At 33.8% G+C, this 20,331-nt stretch overlaps 5 protein-coding genes across 13 annotated transcripts; 1 reads left to right on the forward strand and 4 right to left on the reverse strand.

Moving 5' to 3' along the window:
• Positions 1-393: 393 nt before the first annotated feature.
• Positions 394-3,056, reverse strand: LOC126854357 (eukaryotic translation initiation factor eIF1). Its single transcript, XM_050600965.1, has 3 exons — positions 2,822-3,056; positions 2,378-2,535; positions 394-1,548 (listed from the first exon to the last, which is right to left on the reverse strand). Exons 1-3 carry the CDS (start codon positions 2,847-2,849, stop codon positions 1,402-1,404), a joined length of 333 nt encoding a protein of 110 aa, XP_050456922.1. The 5' UTR covers positions 2,850-3,056; the 3' UTR covers positions 394-1,401.
• Positions 3,057-3,425: 369 nt separating this feature from the next.
• LOC126854346 (serine/threonine-protein phosphatase 4 catalytic subunit) lies at positions 3,426-6,146 on the reverse strand. The gene is made up of 6 exons (XM_050600953.1): positions 5,899-6,146; positions 5,538-5,826; positions 5,269-5,421; positions 4,766-5,017; positions 4,332-4,570; positions 3,426-4,015 (listed from the first exon to the last, which is right to left on the reverse strand). Exons 2-6 carry the CDS (start codon positions 5,685-5,687, stop codon positions 3,886-3,888), a joined length of 924 nt encoding a protein of 307 aa, XP_050456910.1. The 5' UTR covers positions 5,688-5,826; positions 5,899-6,146; the 3' UTR covers positions 3,426-3,885.
• A 283-nt stretch (positions 6,147-6,429) lies between these two features.
• Positions 6,430-13,797, forward strand: LOC126854846 (abnormal spindle-like microcephaly-associated protein homolog). Of its 2 annotated transcripts, none has more exons than XM_050601949.1 (10): positions 6,430-6,614; positions 6,709-6,912; positions 7,051-8,341; positions 8,413-8,611; positions 8,895-9,092; positions 9,216-9,370; positions 9,527-12,079; positions 12,349-12,533; positions 12,606-12,722; positions 12,917-13,797. In XM_050601949.1, exons 2-10 carry the CDS (start codon positions 6,733-6,735, stop codon positions 13,121-13,123), a joined length of 5,085 nt encoding a protein of 1,694 aa, XP_050457906.1. In that variant the 5' UTR covers positions 6,430-6,614; positions 6,709-6,732; the 3' UTR covers positions 13,124-13,797. The 2 variants fall into 2 exon arrangements, with proteins under 2 accessions (XP_050457906.1, XP_050457907.1); XM_050601950.1 differs by having other exon boundaries at positions 6,431-6,522.
• On the reverse strand, positions 8,693-17,628 carry LOC126854847 (protein Mo25). 7 transcript variants are annotated; one of them, XM_050601957.1, is made up of 9 exons: positions 16,717-17,074; positions 16,042-16,164; positions 15,820-15,987; positions 15,471-15,589; positions 15,230-15,398; positions 14,847-15,011; positions 14,228-14,332; positions 13,817-13,980; positions 8,693-9,001 (listed from the first exon to the last, which is right to left on the reverse strand). In XM_050601957.1, the coding sequence occupies exons 2-9, from the start codon at positions 16,141-16,143 to the stop codon at positions 8,983-8,985; spliced, it is 1,011 nt and encodes a 336-aa protein (XP_050457914.1). In that variant the 5' UTR covers positions 16,144-16,164; positions 16,717-17,074; the 3' UTR covers positions 8,693-8,982. The 7 variants fall into 7 exon arrangements, with proteins under 7 accessions (XP_050457914.1, XP_050457910.1, XP_050457912.1 ...); XM_050601953.1 differs by having other exon boundaries at positions 8,693-9,004; XM_050601955.1 differs by lacking the exons at positions 8,693-9,001; positions 16,717-17,074 and adding exons at positions 12,224-12,539; positions 17,131-17,628 and having other exon boundaries at positions 16,051-16,164.
• A 240-nt stretch (positions 17,629-17,868) lies between these two features.
• LOC126854857 (abscission/NoCut checkpoint regulator) lies at positions 17,869-20,316 on the reverse strand. Of its 2 annotated transcripts, none has more exons than XM_050601974.1 (6): positions 20,247-20,316; positions 19,695-19,963; positions 19,388-19,596; positions 19,064-19,298; positions 18,827-19,000; positions 17,869-18,660 (listed from the first exon to the last, which is right to left on the reverse strand). In XM_050601974.1, the coding sequence occupies exons 2-6, from the start codon at positions 19,740-19,742 to the stop codon at positions 18,310-18,312; spliced, it is 1,017 nt and encodes a 338-aa protein (XP_050457931.1). In that variant the 5' UTR covers positions 19,743-19,963; positions 20,247-20,316; the 3' UTR covers positions 17,869-18,309. The 2 variants fall into 2 exon arrangements, with proteins under 2 accessions (XP_050457931.1, XP_050457930.1); XM_050601973.1 differs by lacking the exon at positions 20,247-20,316 and adding an exon at positions 20,076-20,166.
• Positions 20,317-20,331: the final 15 nt, after the last annotated feature.

Here is a 20,331-nt window from a genome sequence, read left to right on the forward strand (position 1 = left end):
AATCGATAAACAACGATAGCTTATCTAATGATTTTTTTTGATCATCTATATCTATACATTTAATGAACACTTGTATACTTGCGGCGATAGAGATATGGTTCTTAACAAGTATCTACAATCGTATCTACAAATTTCTTAATTGATTTAAATTCCTTTTTCTCTTTACCTCTAGTTATCTTTAAATTTTTTATAAAAAATTTTTATATATTACAATATTTTTTTATTTTTTATCTATATACACAATCTTAATATAAATAAATAAATAAAAACAATTCTAAAAAAACTTCCAATTTTTTTTAGTCATTTTAAATGATAAATTTTTAATAATCTTATTTTCATCAAATTTTGAAACGCGACAAAGAGGAAGAGGGGAACGCGTTCATAAATCACATCTTATTCATGTATTTATTTATTTATTTATCTAGAACAGCCACAAATTTCCATTAACTCTCATTTTTATTATTTCAAAACAATTTCTCATTTAATAATTATTGGCTTAAAAAAAAGAAAAGCAAGAATGGAGACGAGACATGGGACAAAGGAGAATGTTCTCTATAAGAAAGGAAGAACCAAAACTGTCCTACAAATATTCAACAAATCGTCGCAACCAAAAACAAGCACGAAACACTTTTCATTTTCGAAATATAAATGTAAAAAAAAAACAACAAATTTCTTATCGCTTTTTCGCTACAAGACAGAGGAATATAGAGAAGAGCGGATGCGAGGAGAAAGAGCAGAATCAATCGGGAACCTACGGTTACGCTTTGCTGCCTTCTCGGAACACGTCTATCGCGCCCAGGTACATACTACCTAACGCAAGAACGAACATCCATCCGGCGCTGCTAATCACCGCTCGTTCATCTATGCCTCTAACTCCTCGACGATGATTATCAAAATCAGGTGTGCCCTGCTGCAAGGCAGGAAATTCCTACCTTAACAGCCGCTATCACTTAACATAAGGCTTACAGTGTGATGTATTGCTTTTATATCTCGAGAAAAAGATTTTCTGGTTAGAGTAGAGTATATTGCCTATGCGTCAGTTATACACCTATATATCCTCTCTTTTTTCACTATGTCTCCTCCTTTCCTCCTTTCTTTAACTTTCTCTTTCGCTTACTTCCTTCTCCGTTTCGTTTCTTTCTTTTTTTATTATTGAAATATATATGCGCGCGTCGTATGTGTGTGTATATATATATATATATATATATATATATATGTATGTATATATATTTATATTTATGCTGATGTGTGATAGAGTATAATCGGGATATCCCACGAGGAGTTTAATGACTGATATACAGATTCAATTTGAGACAATGATGAAGCGCTGATGAGGGGCGGAGCTGTCTGCTGTTGTAAGTTGTGGCATGGATGATGATTGTTGTTGTTGCTGTTAGTCGATTAAAAACCATGGACTTTCAGCTGGTCAGGTTTTGCCAGACCTGACTTTGTCAGCCACTGGCATATATTCTCTCGTTGGTCCCCCTGCAGCTGCAGCACCTCCCCGTACTCCGGGTGCTCTATTACTGTCCCATTGCAGGCAAACTCCTGTGTAAGTATAACAATAAATCAAACTAAAAATTCACCAGAGATTTTTATCTTACTAGAAAATTTAAACATTTCTAATAAATGTCAATTTCTTTATCTCTAAGAGCAATGTATTTAAGACTTTTCATATCAGTATAAGATAACCATGATTAATTATAGCTCCTATAGATCATATAGCTTGGATATTTTCATGTTTTAAATATAATAATGTCATAAATTTGTGTATATGATCTCAAGATATATTCTTACAATTATAATAAAAATAATTTAAATATACAATTTTTTTATATGTCAATAAATTCTGTTTCTATTATATTTCTTAAAATATTATTTCTAATGTGTGTGTGTGTGTGTGTGTATGATATAAGAATTATTTTTTCTATATATAGAAAAAATAATTCTTTCAATATACAATAAAATAGTTTCCATTATTCTATTTGTGAAACACTAAAAATGTTATATATATTAATAATATTAAGTATTAATTAATGATTCACTCAACAATGAACAAAATAGCTATAAAAAGTCATTGGCAATGATTTCAAATCGAAACAATATGCCTTTGCGTCAAATCACTTGCAGATGTATTCAAATGCTACTTTCTCAGAGAATTTGCAAAACTATATCTGTTTGCTGTATACTGTTTGCAATTGTTTGCATCAGACCTATTTTTAGAGTTCTGCCTGACTGAATAGTGGTAGGAGGTACTGGGGAGGGAGGCACAACATGATAAAGGAGTAAGTGGAGACAAGTGGAGAGGGTAGATAGGTATGTTGATGGTAGGAGAAAGGATCGGCGGAAATCTCCAGAGGGAAAGTCGCTCGCTCACCTTTTTACATGCTCTTACGATCTTCTTCAAGTCATATTCCGAGGAGAGTCCTTGCACCGTTGTTAAGGTTTTACGACCATTCCGCTGCTGGATCCTTATATGCACGAGGCCGTCCTGAACGTCATCGTCTGAACCCTTGATTGCATCTGCAAAGGGGTCTGCGAAAGAGAGAGAAATATAAAAGTTGCGTGCTGAACTGCAGCGGATTGCGCAGGATGATGCAAGGGCAACGCGCGAACTGCGCCATCGCCATTTTGATCGCCTCGGGATCAGGATTTCTGGTCTCTCATCACTCCGATAGTGCCGTTTTATCGTTCTCTTTTACTACGTGGTTGGACGAGAAGGGACAGTAAAAGAAGAGGGGACAAGAGGGGAGCGGGGGAGCACAAGATAGACAGGGAGGGAGGAGAGGGAGATGATAATGCTCGTTTTTTTTCCACTCACCGAATGTGTTGAGATTCTGGATGGACATACGACAAACAAAAGAGACCCCTCGGATGATATAGAACTGCGGAGCGCAGGTGGCGGTTGTCGGGCAGAGGATGTAGATTTACGTGACGATCAACACTCGAACGGCGTGAAGATGAACTGCGGAGAACAAGTTGACGAAACCAAGCGCGATGGCCGTGTACGCAGCCGGAAGTAAAAGTTGCATTTGTCACGGCGTGATGGGTGGGGTTGCGAACGATTAGCGTGTTCCCGAAACGAGTTAAATCGTGCTTAAGACACACGATTGGCGAACGTCGTAATACATCTGAAAAACGCGATTGGTGCGCGATGGAGCTGTTGATGGGTACCATTGGTAGACACAATATCACGCTATTGGCTATCAAATATAGAGAATTTTTATTTCCAAAAATTTTTATATTTGATAGCCAATCATGTGATATTGTGTTTATATGTGTATCTAGAAAGTTTCCTACGTAACTAGATACGTAAATATAATTAGGACGAAAGAAGTTTAATTTTTCTTTCGAAAGTATAATACAAAAATTCAAAATTTTTAATTATATATATAATTAAAAATAAATTTATACATATACACTGATTTCATGAACAATTTAATGGTTTATTTAAGTCAAATTTCAATATTGTTTTTTTTAATATCTTTCACACATAATCGAAATTTTTTTCAGACATTTTAATGTTGTGCGACAATATACCATATAGATTTAGAAAATCAAGAAAGAGAGAGATGAACTTTATTACATTTTACACTTCAGTTCCTTATATATGTATATGTGAATATATATATATACATATATATATATATACATATACATATATATATATTAGTAGTTCTATTCAAATACTTATGTAATTATCATTCAACATAATCACAAGAATTGTATCATTGTAAAATATTATAGCAAGCCGGCCTAATATTCTTCTCCACGATTGATGCAAACTGTTTCAAGAGAGAAAAAAAGAGAAAAGATGAAGCAAATATCAAGTTGCTCGATGCACGATTCCACTGTTCTTTTTTGTACTCTACAACAACAATTCATTTATAAAAAGTAATCTGCTTGTGGCTTTTTGCTGGGTATTCCGCGGCTTTCTTGGGGCGCCGCCTCAAATATCGTGAAATCTCTCTGCAAATGCTCGTTTAGTTCCAATATCGCAGCTACATTACCACATCTACAAAATTATAAAAAGTTATTTATATTAGAAAAATTAAAAATCTAAATATTTCTTGTACAATTATATGTATATTTATTATATTTAAATAAAATAAAAATATCTTAAAATTGCAAATATAGGATATTCTTAGGAGCTTTAAACAAATGAAAATAAAATGGACTAAAATTTGACAGAAATAAGAAGAAACAGTAAAAAAATGTACATAGCAAAAATATAGTTATTAATAGCAATAAAATTTGAATATATAATGTATGACATTCAATATATATTCAAGATCGATTGAAAGAGATATATGAGTGTAAGTATTACATGCCTGTAACAGTAATTTGGTGCAGACCAGACAGTCAATACAGTCTCATTAAAATGCCATTTGTAGCCTTCCATCACTAACTGATGTGCTCTACATATCATATCAATGTCATTGGCCGAGTTAAACTGCGCTACCACATCGCTACCGAAGAGATAACCGGCGCCGCGCGGTGACACACCCCAACCTTGAGTATCCTCGGGATCCGACCATAACAAATCACACATCGGTCCATCATGAGGAACCTGTATTTAAATATTCAACTTTAATTAGTTTAAAAAATTAAAAATTTTATAAATTTGTTAAAAACAGTAAAACAATTTAATTTTTAACATTAAAACTTTAATATTATAACATATCAAAATAAAAAGAAAACAACTAGCTTTATAAATTTTGTAATTGCAAAAGAGTTAAAGTGAATAAAACACAATAGAGCTTACTTCTTGTTTTCTATCTATAGTCCGAATTTGATCCAGCGTTTGAATACTAGGCGACAATCCACCGTGAACGCAGAAAATTTTGCCATCAATAATAGCGGATAATGATAGATAGTCAAATATCTCTGTACAATACCGCCACACTGTTATACTACCATACTTGCGTAAACATTCATCATAAAAGCCATAAACCTGTGTTATTTGTCGTGATTCATGATTTCCTCTTATCAATGTGATTCTATCAGGATAACGAACCTGCAATAGATAAGATATAATATACATACATATATTAGAATAATAAATCTTGTCTTAAATAAACTTTTGCAAATTATTTCAAAATTGGCAGTTCTCAAGCAATTTTTATGAAACTATAAAGAAAAATAAATATTAATATTTTAAATGTTTAAATAAAAAAAACAGCTTGTTCTTTTTTATTTATTATTAAAGTGTAAATAAACGTAAATAAACTGTTATCTTTAATAGACATAATTTAGATCTTTACATACCTTTAGTGCAAGAAGGAGAAGAAATGTTTCAACACTATAAAAACCTCGGTCTACAAAATCTCCCATAAAAAGGTAATTTGTTTCTGGCACATCTCCGCCTACTTTGAATAATTCTTTTAAATCATAAAACTGTCCATGAATATCTCCACAAACCTAAAAAAAAAACATGTCGATCTTAACATCTCTCAACATCTCCACTATTGACTTTAAATTAAATCCGTTATTGATTTGAAATTAAATTATTCTTTACAAAGAATAGAGATAGTTACTGTTACAGGTGAATCGACACGCTGTACATTGCTTTCCTCAATCAGGATCTCTCGTGCTTTGGCACACAAAGCTTTGACCTCAGCCTCTTTGATAATCTCACATTTCTTCAACTGCTCGATTTGCCGATCCAAGTCACTGGATTCGGCCATCGTATGGCTCGAGGATGGGCCAGTTGCGATTTCTCACCAGAAAACGCAATGTTGTGTTAACGATTTCCGCGTATTCGTACCCTCGAATTTTCGAAATTCTCAATTCGCGTAGTTTTGGAATCTCGTAATTGTGAAATAGCTGTCGGATAAATGCGGAGTATGAAATAATGCGAGGTACAGAGACACGACAGGAGTTGCGCCCGATACTTACAAAGCCTATCTAAAATTCCGCAAATTCTCCCTCGGCTTGAGGTCTCGTCGCTGTGATTAATGCATTTGATGGGCAAGTGCGCGGGATTTCCCTTAATACTAAGATATAACGAACGAGATCCAACGACTGACCCGTAGTATCCTCGCTACACTTGTTCCAAGTTCTAAATCGTCTCGAATCGTTGTAGTCAGTTGGAGTCGTCCATGGTGCCGACACTGGCCGACACCAATACTGTGTTAAACACGAACACGGAATTAGAAGTAGATTGATAGAGGACAATGGTGAAGAAATTTGATCCCACACCGCCGTTAAATAACTCTAAAAGAAACGTGAGATATTCATGTGACGACCAATCAACTTTTTTTATTTTCAGAAAGATTGGTTACAAAGTGAGAAATGATTGGTCAGTTAAACACAGAGCTCTCTGATTGGTCTATTGTATGATTTTTGTGCTAGTTGCATACTATCTCAGAAGTTACTAAAATATCCAGTAATAGTTTGTCGAATTGAAGGTTTATAGTACTGCTTGAATTAATGCGTCCGTTCAAATTAAATTGAAAAAATCCGTTACTGTACGTATTAGATGATTCTCTCGTTCTTCGCAGTGCTGATTTATCTCAAAAGGTGTGAATTCCTAATTAAAGTGGTGTAATGCACGACATAAGATTTGCGATAAAACACGAGAAGTGTTTTTTGTTACGTTAGCACGATTTAACGTGAGCACTTCTCACTTTTTTTAAATAAATCTATAAGTTTATTACAAGTTGAATTATAATTTACTATCTTGTACTCTTGTGTATTTGTGTTTAGTTTATCAAAGACTTATATATTAAGATGAGTCCATCTTATCCTGGGCCACAATCTAAAACCACGAACTCATGTATGGATAAGCTTCATTATATTATGTTACTTGCCCCATTCCAACCAGCAACAAGGATTGAACTGGAGACTAACGTAAACACAAGTGTAGAGTGTTATTTAGATATAAAAAATATTGGTGAAAAAACGTTAAATGTAAGGGCACATATGTTTTTATTTTTGTTGGAGAAAATAAAAATTTTTTGCATGACACAATTTTGTAGAAAAGTTTTCAAGTGCACAAATAATTTCATAAATATTTTCTTATTTTATGTTTTAATAATTTTATTTCAGGTAACTATAACAAAAATGCCAGCTGCAGAACGTCAGATTGCTCTAAATTTATCTGAATTAGAAGTTCAAGGGAAAAGCAATGGCACAATATGTATTAAGTGGTCTCCAAAAAAAGCAGGAAATTGGCGAGATGTGTTGCAACTTACAGATAGTAGACGAATTAAATATGATATTGTTATAGCAACAACTGCTAAAGATAATAAGAAAAACTGTAAGACAAAGAAGAGATTACCAAAATCGTATTCATCATTATTGAAGACATCAAATTTTTCTGTGTCAACAACAAACAAACAATTCAATCAAAACAATATATTAAAAATTCCAACTATTAGTCAACCTTTGATTCCCAGTCTTGATGCACAAGCAAAACAATGTAAATTAAGATATGAAAACAATTTAAACAAAGAGAATATTTTTAATAATTGTAATGAAACAGAAACATCTTATGCAATACAAGGAAAAGATGAAAGAATCAATAGGACTTATCATAATCATGGTAAATCAGATAATATCATGTTTGAACAAAACATAAATGTATGGAACAATGAAAGTATTCTGCCGCAAATCTTTCCTACAAATGAACCACAAGATATACGTAGAGTCACATATGTCAAGGAAAGAAGACCTTGCAGTAATGTTTTGCATGAATGCAATGATATTATTGAAGATACAGACTGTGACAATGACAAGGTCCATTCTGACATTTCTGTATTGCTGAATAAATTTACTTTTACACCTGTGGATGTAATTTTGAGTTCTCCAGAATCGAAAAAAGAATTGGCAGAATCTGCAAGTTTCTCACAGGGCACGAATAATCATAGAACGTTCGATATTAGTAGTTTACTTGAAACATCTGCAACTTATGATACAAAAACTTTTATTAATGTATCGCAACCAGCAGGCTTGCACAACTTGTCACCGATTAAGTCTGATGGATGCTCTTTGACAACTGATATTAAGGATTTAATCGCATCATCGCCGATTGCTCAACGCCCCGATATGTCAAAAGATTCTAATGAATACTTGAAGTATATAAAGGTAAAGCCAAGTGTCCAAATAACCAATGACGAATATTTAAGTTTTGAGATTATTTCCGAAAATATTGAGACAACTAAGAAGATAGGGGACATGTATATCGAGATTTCTCCACCAAGAAAGCACTTCCACTCTAAAATAGTATCTATGCCAGTACCAAAACTGAATAGCACAAAAACTGGTAGAATCACAAAGAACAAAACTTTGTGCGAAGGAGGAAACTCAAAAAAATTACAACTGAATATACCTGTTGCAAGTAAGCTTTTTTTTAAGAAATATTCTACACTTTTAATTATATTAATTTTAATCTATACATTATGATTACAGAAAGAAATACAAAGAAAGTAGCAGCAATCAAGATCAACAAATTATCTCTCAGTGGCTTAAATAAGACAAAATGGCATACTTCTACTTTTATTAGAGAATCGAATTTTAGAATGCAGAATAAAGAAGAATCCTTTATATATGAAGCATTTGAATTAGATCCCTTTGCACCATCAACAATAGAAGATCCATTTCTTAAAAAGTTAGTTAAGTTAAATCTCATAGTGTAGTTTACATTAATACTATGATTTTTAAATATAATTTATATTGAAATATATATGTATAATATTAATTCTTATATATAATTTTCTCTTATTATTTACATTTTGATGAAAATTTTAAATTTTTACATTAATTTAACATTTTACATAATTTACAAAAATATACTGCAAGCTAATAACATTTGTCAATACAAATTAATTAAATCTGTAATTATAGTTTTTAAAATTAATTATTCTAATGATTGTTTTATTTTATTGTAACAGCACAGTGCAGTATGATGAGCACTGGTTACTGCAGCAAGAATTGGCATTCACAAAATGGTTGAATGCTCTGTTATCTTCACCAGAAGATTTATCCGTCGACATTGAAACTGCTGTAACAGATATTGGTAAAGTGTGGCAGTCGTGCAAAACACAAAAGAACACTGTACTGGCTGAAACTAAAGAGGCTGTATCTGCAAGGTGTGCCTTTCATTAATATTTAAACAAACATTGAAAAGTTTGTTTTAAGAAATTGTGAAAAATTTTAGAAACAAATCTTAATTAATATTTAACTTCAATGATAATAATTTTAATTATTTTCAGATATCACACTAGTAAAAAATTGAACACTCTACGAAAAGCTGCAAGTGCTATGTTCAATGGCAATGAAATCACACAGGTTCTTTCAGGCATCAACACATATATTATTAAAGGAACTTTATGCATCAGATCAGATCGTAATTTACATCGTGATATTGGTTCGTTAATTGAATAATCTTGTCTTTATATGGTCGTCATATAAATTGAAAATTTTTATCTTTCCAACTGTGGCTTTCATTCTTTTAATGAAAGCTTTTTAAATAGAAGAATCTTACATCTTTTTCTTAATGCATAAAACAATGATTTGATAATAGGCTTGCAAAAACTCATATTGGCTTTATTCCTGGATTACAATCCCCTGTGGTTGCGTATCGGCTTGGAAACTGTCTACAATGAGAGTATTCCTCTTCGCTCAAACAATGATATTGTCGGCCTGACTCGCTTCCTATTAACGAGATTCTTCTCGGACCCGCAACTGATTAAGATGCCTGGTTATCACAAAACCGATCCAAGCCCAAAAATCGTCACGAAGTTGAACCAATTTATCCTGAAGAAGTTCTTGTATTTGATATATTTTTTGGACTATGCGAAACAGCACAAACTGATCGGTCATGACCCATGCTTATTTCACAAACGCGCTCAGCACAAAGAGAGTCGCGAAATCTTGCTGAGCTTTTCGCGCGAGCTTCTGAGCGGTATCGGTGATGTGACAAAAGTATTGCGCGGTCATTACTACATACTTACCCATCGGCAGACTTCCATCGAGGAGTACGATTATGCGGTGACGGATATACGACACAATCTGCGCGATGGTGTACGATTATGCCGCGTCATGGAACTTATCACCGGTATCAGAGGATTGACTCAACGTTGCCGCGTGCCGGCGATATCTCGTCTGCAGAAGGTGCACAACGTGGACGTGGCATTGAACGCCTTACGCCAAGTCGGTTACATCCTTGAAGGTGATATAGATGCAAAAAGCATCGCCGACGGCCACTGCGAGAAGACTCTGTCGCTTCTATGGCAAATTATTCACAAGTACCAGGCGCCGCGGTTTGATCGGGCTGCTCGCATGATCCAAAGATGGTGGCGAGCGCAACTTTGGTATGTTTGCGTGAGAAACTTCCTGCGCGCACGTAGAAATCTCGCCGCGATCATAATCCAACGTGCATGGAAACGCAAAACAAAACCATCCTGGCACATAGTTTGCGAAACTCTCTGTGATTTGGAGGAACGCAAGTGGTTCTTGCGAATCAGAGCAGCCACGATATGTCTTCAGAAATGGTGGAGACATGTGCGAGAAACTAGAAAGGAGAAACTGCAAGAATTGAGGAATAGACGCGAAGTGGTGATCCGATTGCAAAGGAAATGGAGAGCTGTGTTGTTGATGAAGGTACAGCGAGATCAGTATCGCAATCTTAAAAATGCCGCATTGATGATACAAACGCGGTGGAGAGCAAGACGAGCGATGAAACTGCAACGAACCAACTATCTCGCGTGTCGAGATGCTGCCGTAAGAGTACAATATTTCTGGAGATCTGTGAAGAGCATGCAAAAACAACGCGAATGGTTCCTTCACAGAAGAGAGAGCGCTCGTATCATTCAGATTTGGTGGAGACAATGGTTATTAATGCGAAAAACGCGAAATGATTTTCTGCAGAAAAGAACTGCCGTGCGGAGCATCGAAAGATGGTGGATAAGCGTACTTGATAGAAAAAAATTTCTCTTATGTCGAAAGAGCGCTGTTCTTATCCAGAGAACGTGGAGAAAATACCGAACGCATAAGCAAGAAACTGCCTGTCTGAAAATACAAACATGGTGGAGAGCGACTATATGTTTGCATAGATATAAGCTTCAAAAATCTTGCTGCATAAAGTTGCAACGTTGGTGGCGCGTAATCAAGCTTGTAAGACATCAACGCGCAGAATTCATGCAACTGCGAAAAGCGGCATTAATCGTGCAAAAGAATCGGCGGGCGAAAATAGTCAGGAGACATTATCTGAAGCAACGGCAGGCAGCTTTACTGATACAATCGTGGTATCATTGTGTTAATTCAATGAAACTTATTCGACAACGTTACCTGAAGATGAGAGACGCCGCGATACGAATAAAAAATTGGTGGCACAACGTTGCAATAGCTCATAAGGAACGCAAAAGATATCTGCGACTTCGCAAAGCTACTGTTCTTCTGCAAACTCACTGGCGTCAATGTGTTCTGGCTCGTGCAGATCGTCAGCGATACTTGACAAAGAAGAAGGCATGCGTCACTCTGCAATCTTGGTGGCGAATGATTAAAGAGAAAAACAAATATAAACGATATAAAGTTTGCGTATTGAAAGTACAAAGAAAATGGCGTGCGATAAGAGTCGCTCGTGCCACGAGAAGAGAGTGTCTGTTAACCCGAGCAGCCATCGTCTTGCAGACACATTGGAGAACTGTAACGGCGAGAAGACAATTCGTCGCTTCACGCCGAGCTGCGATAGTCATTCAGTCGTACTACAGAATGAGAATCGCAGTACGGAAATTTGAGACTGTCAAGTATGCCGCGTTGATTATCCAGACCTATTGGCGAGCCTACATCATAGGCAGATGTGAAAAACTGCGTTACTTGTCTCTGCGCCGCACAGTTATCATGCTACAGCGCCGTTATAGGCAGAGGAGAGTCGAACGCGAAGAGTCACGCCGGCAATGGCAAGAGGATATCGCCACGAAGATTCGAAATGAGTGTGGAGAAGCTATGCAGATGGATCTTCAGGATGTTACCACAAGACTCGCGATTCCAGACAGTGACTACTGGAAAGAGATGATCAACAATTTACGCAACTGTAACAATGTCGGGACGCTGATCACTTGTTTGAGTAGCTTAGGTAGAGCATTCTCATTTAATGAATAATATCGCGAAATAGATATTTTAATAAGTAATAATGACATTACTCAGAGAAGTAAAAAGGAGAATTCGAGTAAGATTAATCTTTCGAATTATTTCAGGAACTTTAATTGTAAAGCTAAAATTAATCTAAAATTCTATTTTTATTTTATATATATACACTATTGTTTCCTTAAGTAATCTGATGACTCGGCAGTCTCAATGAAAATGATATATAAAAATGATATGTGAATAATTTGTCCTTCATAGATACTATAACGAAATTATCACCGACCGTTTGCATCATCCTCTGCGAGCTGAATTTGGCCGATGACATTTACAATATAATAGCGCAGAACAACAGATCAGTACCATGGATGAAAGTCTGTTTGCGAGCATGCAGTATCCTGATCACTCTGACGAAGCACGACTACACAAGAAAATACACCATCAAAGTGAGTCTGAAAATTGACAGTTTATCTTTTTCGTTACATTCATTACGTTATAAAAAAAATTAATTATGTTAGATCAAGTACGCATTGGCGTTAATGAAGCTTTTAAATGGATCATTGAAAAATAAAGAGGTATTCCTATGTTGTGCTACACTAATATGGCTGCTAAGCCAGGATGAAGATTATTCGAAGGTAAATTAAGCTGAAAGTAATTCCTCTCATCATGTATCACTGATGTTATTGTATTCTTAGATTTCGTAGTTTTGCAAATTTTTGAATTCTTAATAATTGTCACTATAGTCTTTTAAATACTTATGTATAATTATACACATACAATCTTAAATATTTATCTTAATTTTTTTTTTATATTTTCTAATGTTTTTCAGGCCATGTTGGCATGTCCACAAATAAATTGGTTGATAAAAAACATTCAACAAAAGATCTTGAAGGATGATGTAGTGACAAAATTTCAAAAATCAAAAGATATAGAGAAGTTATATCCAAATTGTGATCCTGATCGAAACAACACACAAAAACCACGTCTATTTAGTGATATGAGTTTCGCCGTTGCAGCTATTGTCAAAAAAATTTAAATATTAATTTATAAAAAAGGTTAGTAAAATAATTTATTAAATTAAAAGCAAAAAAAGATTTTATGTTAATTTGTTATACACATGATATTTTAAATATTTAACTAATCCTTATTAAATTCAAATTGCAAAAATATTAAAAAGATCTGAAAATCTAAAAAGATATTTGAAACCTTAAAAATGTGTGCAAAAAAATAGTAACAAAAATTGCGTCAATAATTGCTGTTATTTTCGTCATATATATAATAGTAGATTTTTAACGGGGAAACTATACACTCTAATAAGTATAAATCTCGCGATTAAAGTTGTAAAAATAAAGACAATCAAGTTTTCTTTCTGTTTTAATAACCGATTCATTCCTAAAAACGTGATAGAACGATGATAACTTGATTTGCATATGATACAATAAGAGATAAATGTAATCTTTATTTACAGTGCTACTCACAAATAAAATTAATTAATAATAATAATTATAATAATAATAATGCTGAGATGACGATGACAATGATAATGATAGTAATAACGGTGACAATGACAATGGTGTGATGATGATAAATTATAACTATGTATATAATAGTGATAAAACCGTAATTAGTAACAGCAGCAGTAGACTCGATAGTAATAATGAGTGTAGTGGTAGTTAGTCGTAGCAGTAGCAATAATTGTATTTCTTTGACTTAATTATCATGTACAGACTTAAGTTCTTTGATCTGCTTAATCAGATATGCCTTCTCGTCATTGAATTGTTCATCCTCGGAACGATCCGTGTGGAAGCGCGTCAGGAACTCGATCAGCTTCTCCTGATTGCGGAGCAATATATCCAGAATGGGTTTCGGTTTATTGGGATTTGCTACAAATACCTGGGTACAATGGAAAGAAACCATCGATAATTTTTTTTATATCATCCTGTTTCAATGGGATAGTTTCTTTTCTATTTGTTGGAACAATTATAGAATCTCGAAAAGAGATTTATCTTCTTATTTCATGATATTGAGCACTGAGATGCCAAAAAAAGAACGCAAAAACTTAATCAAGAATTGATATTTGTGACTCATTTAAAAATAGAAATTAAAAATTTGAATTTGACTGTATCAAGTAGTGGCATACCTTGAAAACGTGGAAAGCTTCAAACTGTATATTGCGAGACTTTTCTTTCAGCATATTCATCATTAACTTCAAATTATCTGGATTCGATATATATCGGGTCATGACCTGCAACATGTTTAGCATGAAAACTAATTCTAAGACCATATTTTTATGACATTTAAATTTTAAATAATTATAAAGTATTGCCAAATATGTAGTTTCTCTTATTATATGCTAGAATTATGCTGCAATGTATCTTTAATTAATTGTATAATTTGACTAACTATTCTACTAATTATTTTATTAATATAAATTTGACTAAATGTAAATACAATTTTATTTTTTATTCTTAGAGAATTTTTGTTTATATAAATTATTACTCTAAATTTGTAAAATGTTTCATATCAGTACTCTACATTAATTATATGTATATATATATATACATATATATATATATATATATATTATAAAAATGTCAGAACATATTTTTTCCTTTTTTTTATAAATCTATTATCAATATCTATGAAAGCAAATATATATATTATCATGGCTGTATTTTTAGCAATTAAGTGTTTATAAATGTAGAAATTATTAAATTTATTATTAAAAATATATTCAAAGATTTTTTTTTAATACTTACTGTAAAATTGTGTCTATCTAGCAATAGCTCGCCCAACAGTTTTAAACTCTGTCGTCTTGTTACATAATTTTCTGAATTGAGTAACCTTTGATAGTGCGAGAAAACTTTATCGTAATGTATCTCTAAAAATTCAGCGCTGAGTATTTTGTGCCTTGTAAGTAATTCCTAAATAAGCAATTACAAATCATTTATTGTATCATTGATAGATTGATCAAGATAAAATAATTTAATATATTTATGATATAACAAACATTGGAAAATAAATAGTAACGTATTTTAGAAATATATTTAATTAAATACCTAGAAAACAAATAATATTTAATTATTTCTCAAATATATGTTATTCTACATGTTTTTCATGTTTTATATAGAGCATAACGTACTTTAAATGTAGAGAAAGCGTCCGATGCGATATCAAACGTAGAGACCTCGACGTATCTGAAGAAATTGTAAAAGTCGTCTGAATAGATCATAATTTTCGCCAGTGCTTCGTATCTCGCACATTCTCGCAACATGGTGCCACAGTTGAGTGCAATGTCTTGATGCTCGTAGCTACAAAGTGAAGTTTGATCAATTTATTAGTAGATATATAATATATCCTGCATTTAAAAAAAGTAGACTCACCCAGACATAAGTGTAAAAAGAATTTCAGGTTTAGTACATATGTATTCTACAGTGGGTGATCTAGTTCCAATTTGTCTCCGCAGAATGTTATTGAAGACCTGTGCCACATCCTTCTTCCCCTTAATCAAGAACAAAAGATTAGAATTCATAACATTCGTTAATAATTCATGTGTCTTTGTGGAAAAAAATATAAATATTATTTTATTAAATATTTGATATATCAATAACACAACATTGATCAATCCGCACAAATATTGTGATATTTTAATAAATAATTTTATCTTTGCTGCAAAGAATGTCATGCGTACAATTTTTCTGTTGAATTGTTTTATGCGTATCAAGGGCATACCTCGAAGTCGATGCGACTTAGATTTTGCACAAGCAGAAGTAGCAGATTGCTGTTGTATAATTCCTGTGCCAACTGTGCCACCACGATGTCAGCCTGCGGTTCCGTCTCGGCCGTTCCGTATAGCATGTTTTTTATGTGTACAAGATTCTTGCTCACATCTTCTTGCGCCTAAAAGGGGATGTATTTCATCGTAGAAACCGACGTGTATCCGCAACAACGTACCTTCTCTACCTTCTTGTCGCCACGTTCCAACGCGTTTACCGCTTCCTTGAGAGCCTTCACCACCTCCGCTGGACTCTTCTGGGACTTTCCAAACAGAGGCATGTTTTCTTACAATGTATGCACCTTATGAAACATCCAAAAAGATAGAAATTCTTTATCACTTTCTATTGCCAGAAAATATTCTTAAGAAATGTATATGTTATTTGACGAATATACCATGGTAACATCAATCGCTAAATAAATATGTTTTAAATGTGAACATACACTCTTTTGCACTCATCGTACTGTAATTTGCTAATTTGTTGAATTACGTTAGAAAGTAGACAATGTAATACACTTAAAACATATACTGCTATAGAATTGTATACAACATATATATATATATATATATATATATATATATGTGTGTGTGTGTGTGTGTGTATTATCATATATTCAGAATACATAAATTATGTCTATCGTTGTTACAAATATATCATAAAAATCAGAATGAAGTAACATTGTAAACTTGAAGGAAAATTTGGATTTTACAAAACTGGAGCATCAAATACAACTGCAACGAAGAACAAATAGTTGGACCAAAGATTGACAACTTCTCTGCATAATATTACGTTAGACAAACTGTATCGTCTTTGTGATTTTTATAAATTCCGACTACGTCAGAGTTTTACGTACTCGGATAACGGCTATGACACACAGTGCACCCTCGATGTCATCGGTGCTCGCGATATCGGTGACAATTTTTCGTCTCGATGTCACGAATAACTGAATCTGTCACGACGGAACACTGTCACGCGACAAACGCGAAGCGAATTAAGAGAAGAAAAATCACCCCCCCAATCCTAACCTCAAAAAGCGACAATCAAGCTCATCATCGAATCACCTGACCGAACAGATGAAAGCAAAAGAGGAGAGAGAGGAAGAGGAAAGGGAAAAGCTGCATCGTGATCCTAGGTTGAGAGTGCGCCTTAAGACGCGATGGAAAGATCGCGATTGATGACGTGCGACGTGCCACTGATGATGATCGACGGGAGGTGGGAGTACGCACGTACAATTTTGCGAACTCTAACCTAAAAAAAAAAATCTCACCATGCAAAAGAGATCCGAGAGGTGTTCGAGGCTTCTCGCTCGCGGCTTGAAGTGCGCATACAAACACGCCTGTGCGATCTCCTCGGCGGCGATTGTATATACGTGTCACGTATGCAGATGTCACATCAGAAATATCTCTTGCGCATACACGTCTATGTCTATAACGGCGGATCTATTATATGCAATTTTTGTATTTTGGCTACTTTAATGCGGCAGCGTCTCGTATCAGACGCGTGTATATCTCGTACGGGATGAGTCACGAGAGCGGCCGCACGTCACGGCGACCGTCAAATGCTCGACCGCCACAGACGCGAACAAGTCGCTTCGGCTTGTCGAACTTGTCGACACGGCCGATCGTCTTTTCAATAGTGCATGAGTAAGGCAAAACGATCCGCACAGGCTGCTCCGAGGAAGTCGCTCGACTCTTCTAGCTCAAACTCGCCCTGTAATATACACGATATGACGACCGCAGACCGCATACGTGTTTCACGGAGCAGTTCTGTTCTGAGTCGTGACAGGCTTGCCAATCTTCGAATTTATAGGGAAAAATTGTCTAGATATATTATTGGATAATGGTTATTTGAGAATTTCAATGACTTTGACGTACAAACTTCTTCAGCTGGCAGAATTTATTGCTAATCCTTTTTTTTCATGTATCAAACGATAAAAGATAATTCTATCTATATTAACAAAAATCTGGAATTTAAACAGTTTTTAAAGATTTTAAAATTTATAAAATAAGTAGCCAAAATAACTTTATTTGCTTATTTTGCAGAATTGTAAAGATCGACGTTTCTATGATGATCATTTACATTATCACTTATGTCTATCTCTATTTATATGCGCGTGTATTTTTTTTATATCTATCTTGTAGAATATTAAAATATTAGAAGGTTAATAGTACAACTAAGACATAAATTAGTAAAAGAATTATCGTAATTATAAAACGACACAGCCAAAAGCGATAAAGCGTATTTTCAGAAACTTTATACTAGTTTCGAAAGATTTGCATTAAACAAATAGAAAAATTTTTAAATGATTTGTGTTGTACGTTTGTTACAAATATTTACAGATTATAGTTTTATGTCTGTAAAATATTGGATTGTAGCTCAACCAATAATGTAATTTGCATAAAAGTCCACATAAAATGCTTTTTTATGTTTTTATACAATACTGTTATCAATGATTATTCTTCTGAGAATCTGATGTTAATAATTTTCGTATAAGGCTCATTTTTGGAGAAGACAATTTATCTTTTTCGTCTTGCTTGACAAAGCGAATTGCCTTATGCTTCTCTATTTCAAAATCATCATGGAAACTTTCAAAGCATGTAGAACAGTAAAGATCACCTTTACAACCTGTACATCTATACAGATCCAATTCATCTGCAGTTCGCGAACATATTAAACATTCATTACTAGGTTCATACTCGTCTTCCTCTTTATTTTCATCTTCATCTTCATCTTCATCTTCATTTTCATTTTCATCTTCATCCTCATTTTCATCCTCATCTTCCATATTTGGAGGAGTCTATATATATAAAATAACATTTTGTAAATTTTATATAAAAACAAAACAAGCTTTTTATTGAATTCAAATTTATAGATATAAGCCATTATTAGTTCATTATTATAGTTTATTAAAGAATACGAAAATATATTTCCAGATAAAATAAGTTTATGTTTGTAATATTTACCTCTATTTCCATTGCTGAAACTTTGGTAACTAACTCATCATTTGGTGAGAAATCCATTCTCATTTGAATTTCTTTATAAAGATCACTGGTCGAAGGCAATTCTATTTCTGCGAGATACTCCTGAATTAAATCATCCGCCTTCTCTTGATCTGTCCTAGTATCCACTTGATTTATCTATACAAAAATAATCGATAAGAATCCAAATAACTTTATAACACATTGTTTATATGTACATACATTTATGAAATTACTTCCACTGGCCTGTGGATCTTGATCCTTCAACAGTGCTAGTCTTTGTTTTATCTCATCAATAGTAGGCACTGGAAAGTTGTAATCTTTGTCTTTCAATTTTTGTAATCTGTCTACAATTTGTTGGTCAGCAGGTTCTAATCCCTTTTTAAGTATGTCCCAGCGATTTGCATGCTTATATATTACTATTGGAGGTTTTACAGGATTTTCTAATGAATTCAATCTAAATCAAATATTCAATATTATGTTATCGTTTTTTAAAATGTTTTGTATAGCAATTAAGCTGTTTGCAAAAAATTTAACTTTACTCACTTCATAGTAATGTCAATAGGTGCAAGTGGTTCTAAACTTGTATTAGACATTGAAACTTCATGAATATTGTCTTCGGAACTTGAATTCTTCATTCTGTTCAATTTATTGTAACAACGTCCACAAACTTTCTTTATCCCTATATTGGGAATATCACATTTATACTTGAGACACTTACTGCAGGAAGAAAAGCCACAACTTGGGCAACCAATCTGAAAGATAGCAAAAATCATGAGTAAGCAAACAAATTATTCGAGAGTAGCAGTTGTATCAAATTAACTTATTAAATTTCGAACAGAACGATATTTACGTCTTTTGTGAAGAACGAAAAATTCTTTTGACAGGTATTACATGACATTCCTTCTGCTTGTTGTCAATGTATTTCTTTGTCATGACAAAAAAATATTGAATGAATAATCTATCAAGATCTTAAAACGAGCACTTCCAAATTTTAACAACTTTCCGCATTATCTCTGGCTCTGGATGACGTAAAAAATTAATGCGACATGAGTTACAAAAGCAGTAAGTAAATGCCAATCGTTGCATCACGGCTGTCAAACGGTGATATTGCCAGCCTTGCTGTGGTATAAAAAAAAAAAACACTAACTTTCAAATAAAAAATTTCACCATAAAAAATAAATGTTACCACATATAACACTAGAAAATCTTGCGGGGAATTTTGAGATGATACCAGAGAAAATTTATGTTGTCAGCAATGTTACTGAAAAGCAGCGCTAACGAGCGAGAGCGGATGCCCGACCTAACCTTTACGCGACACGTTTCTGTTGAAGCAGATAGCGTATTATATTATGCGGCATTGTATATAATTAATAATAAAAACGGGATGTATATCGATACTAACTGTACATGAATTCGTAGCATTTTTTTTTTCCAATCAATTTCGACACACTCGAGAAGAAATCGGCGTCCGGTGTTCCATTGTAATC

Source organism: Cataglyphis hispanica, chromosome 14, assembly GCF_021464435.1.
Source record: "Cataglyphis hispanica isolate Lineage 1 chromosome 14, ULB_Chis1_1.0, whole genome shotgun sequence".
In the NCBI taxonomy this organism is placed as follows: Eukaryota; Metazoa; Arthropoda; class Insecta; order Hymenoptera; family Formicidae; genus Cataglyphis; species Cataglyphis hispanica.

Bases quoted from the DNA above. Each gene is read 5' to 3' on its own strand.
- LOC126854847 (XM_050601952.1), bottom strand. From the start codon at position 16,143: ATGCCTCTGTTTGGAAAGTCCCAGAAGAGTCCAGCGGAGGTGGTGAAG. The intron at 15,590-15,819 runs GTATGCCCTTGA...TTCTTGATTAAG, and splicing joins TAAGTCGCATCGACTTCGAG to GGGAAGAAGGATGTGGCACA. The intron at 14,333-14,846 runs GTAAGTATTAAA...AACATGTTGCAG, and splicing joins TAGATAGACACAATTTTACA to GTCATGACCCGATATATATC.
- LOC126854357 (XM_050600965.1), bottom strand. From the start codon at position 2,849: ATGTCCATCCAGAATCTCAACACATTCG. The intron at 2,536-2,821 runs GTGAGTGGAAAA...TCTCTTTCGCAG, and splicing joins CCAGAATCTCAACACATTCG to ACCCCTTTGCAGATGCAATC. The intron at 1,549-2,377 runs GTGAGCGAGCGA...ATACTTACACAG, and splicing joins TCGTAAGAGCATGTAAAAAG to GAGTTTGCCTGCAATGGGAC.
- LOC126854346 (XM_050600953.1), bottom strand. From the start codon at position 5,687: ATGGCCGAATCCAGTGACTTGGATCGGCAAATCGAGCAGTTGAAGAAA. The intron at 5,422-5,537 runs GTAACTATCTCT...TTTTTTTTTTAG, and splicing joins GTGTCGATTCACCTGTAACA to GTTTGTGGAGATATTCATGG. The intron at 4,016-4,331 runs GCATGTAATACT...ATAATTTTGTAG, and splicing joins GCACCAAATTACTGTTACAG to ATGTGGTAATGTAGCTGCGA.
- LOC126854857 (XM_050601974.1), bottom strand. From the start codon at position 19,742: ATGTCATGTAATACCTGTCAAAAGAATTTTTCGTTCTTCACAAAAGAC. The intron at 19,001-19,063 runs GTATGTACATAT...ATTTTTGTATAG, and splicing joins GTGGAAGTAATTTCATAAAT to ATAAATCAAGTGGATACTAG. The intron at 18,661-18,826 runs GTAAATATTACA...TTATATATATAG, and splicing joins TTTCAGCAATGGAAATAGAG to ACTCCTCCAAATATGGAAGA.
- LOC126854846 (XM_050601949.1), top strand. From the start codon at position 6,733: ATGAGTCCATCTTATCCTGGGCCACAATCTAAAACCACGAACTCATGT. The intron at 8,342-8,412 runs GTAAGCTTTTTT...TTATGATTACAG, and splicing joins ACTGAATATACCTGTTGCAA to AAAGAAATACAAAGAAAGTA. The intron at 9,371-9,526 runs GTTCGTTAATTG...ATTTGATAATAG, and splicing joins TAATTTACATCGTGATATTG to GCTTGCAAAAACTCATATTG.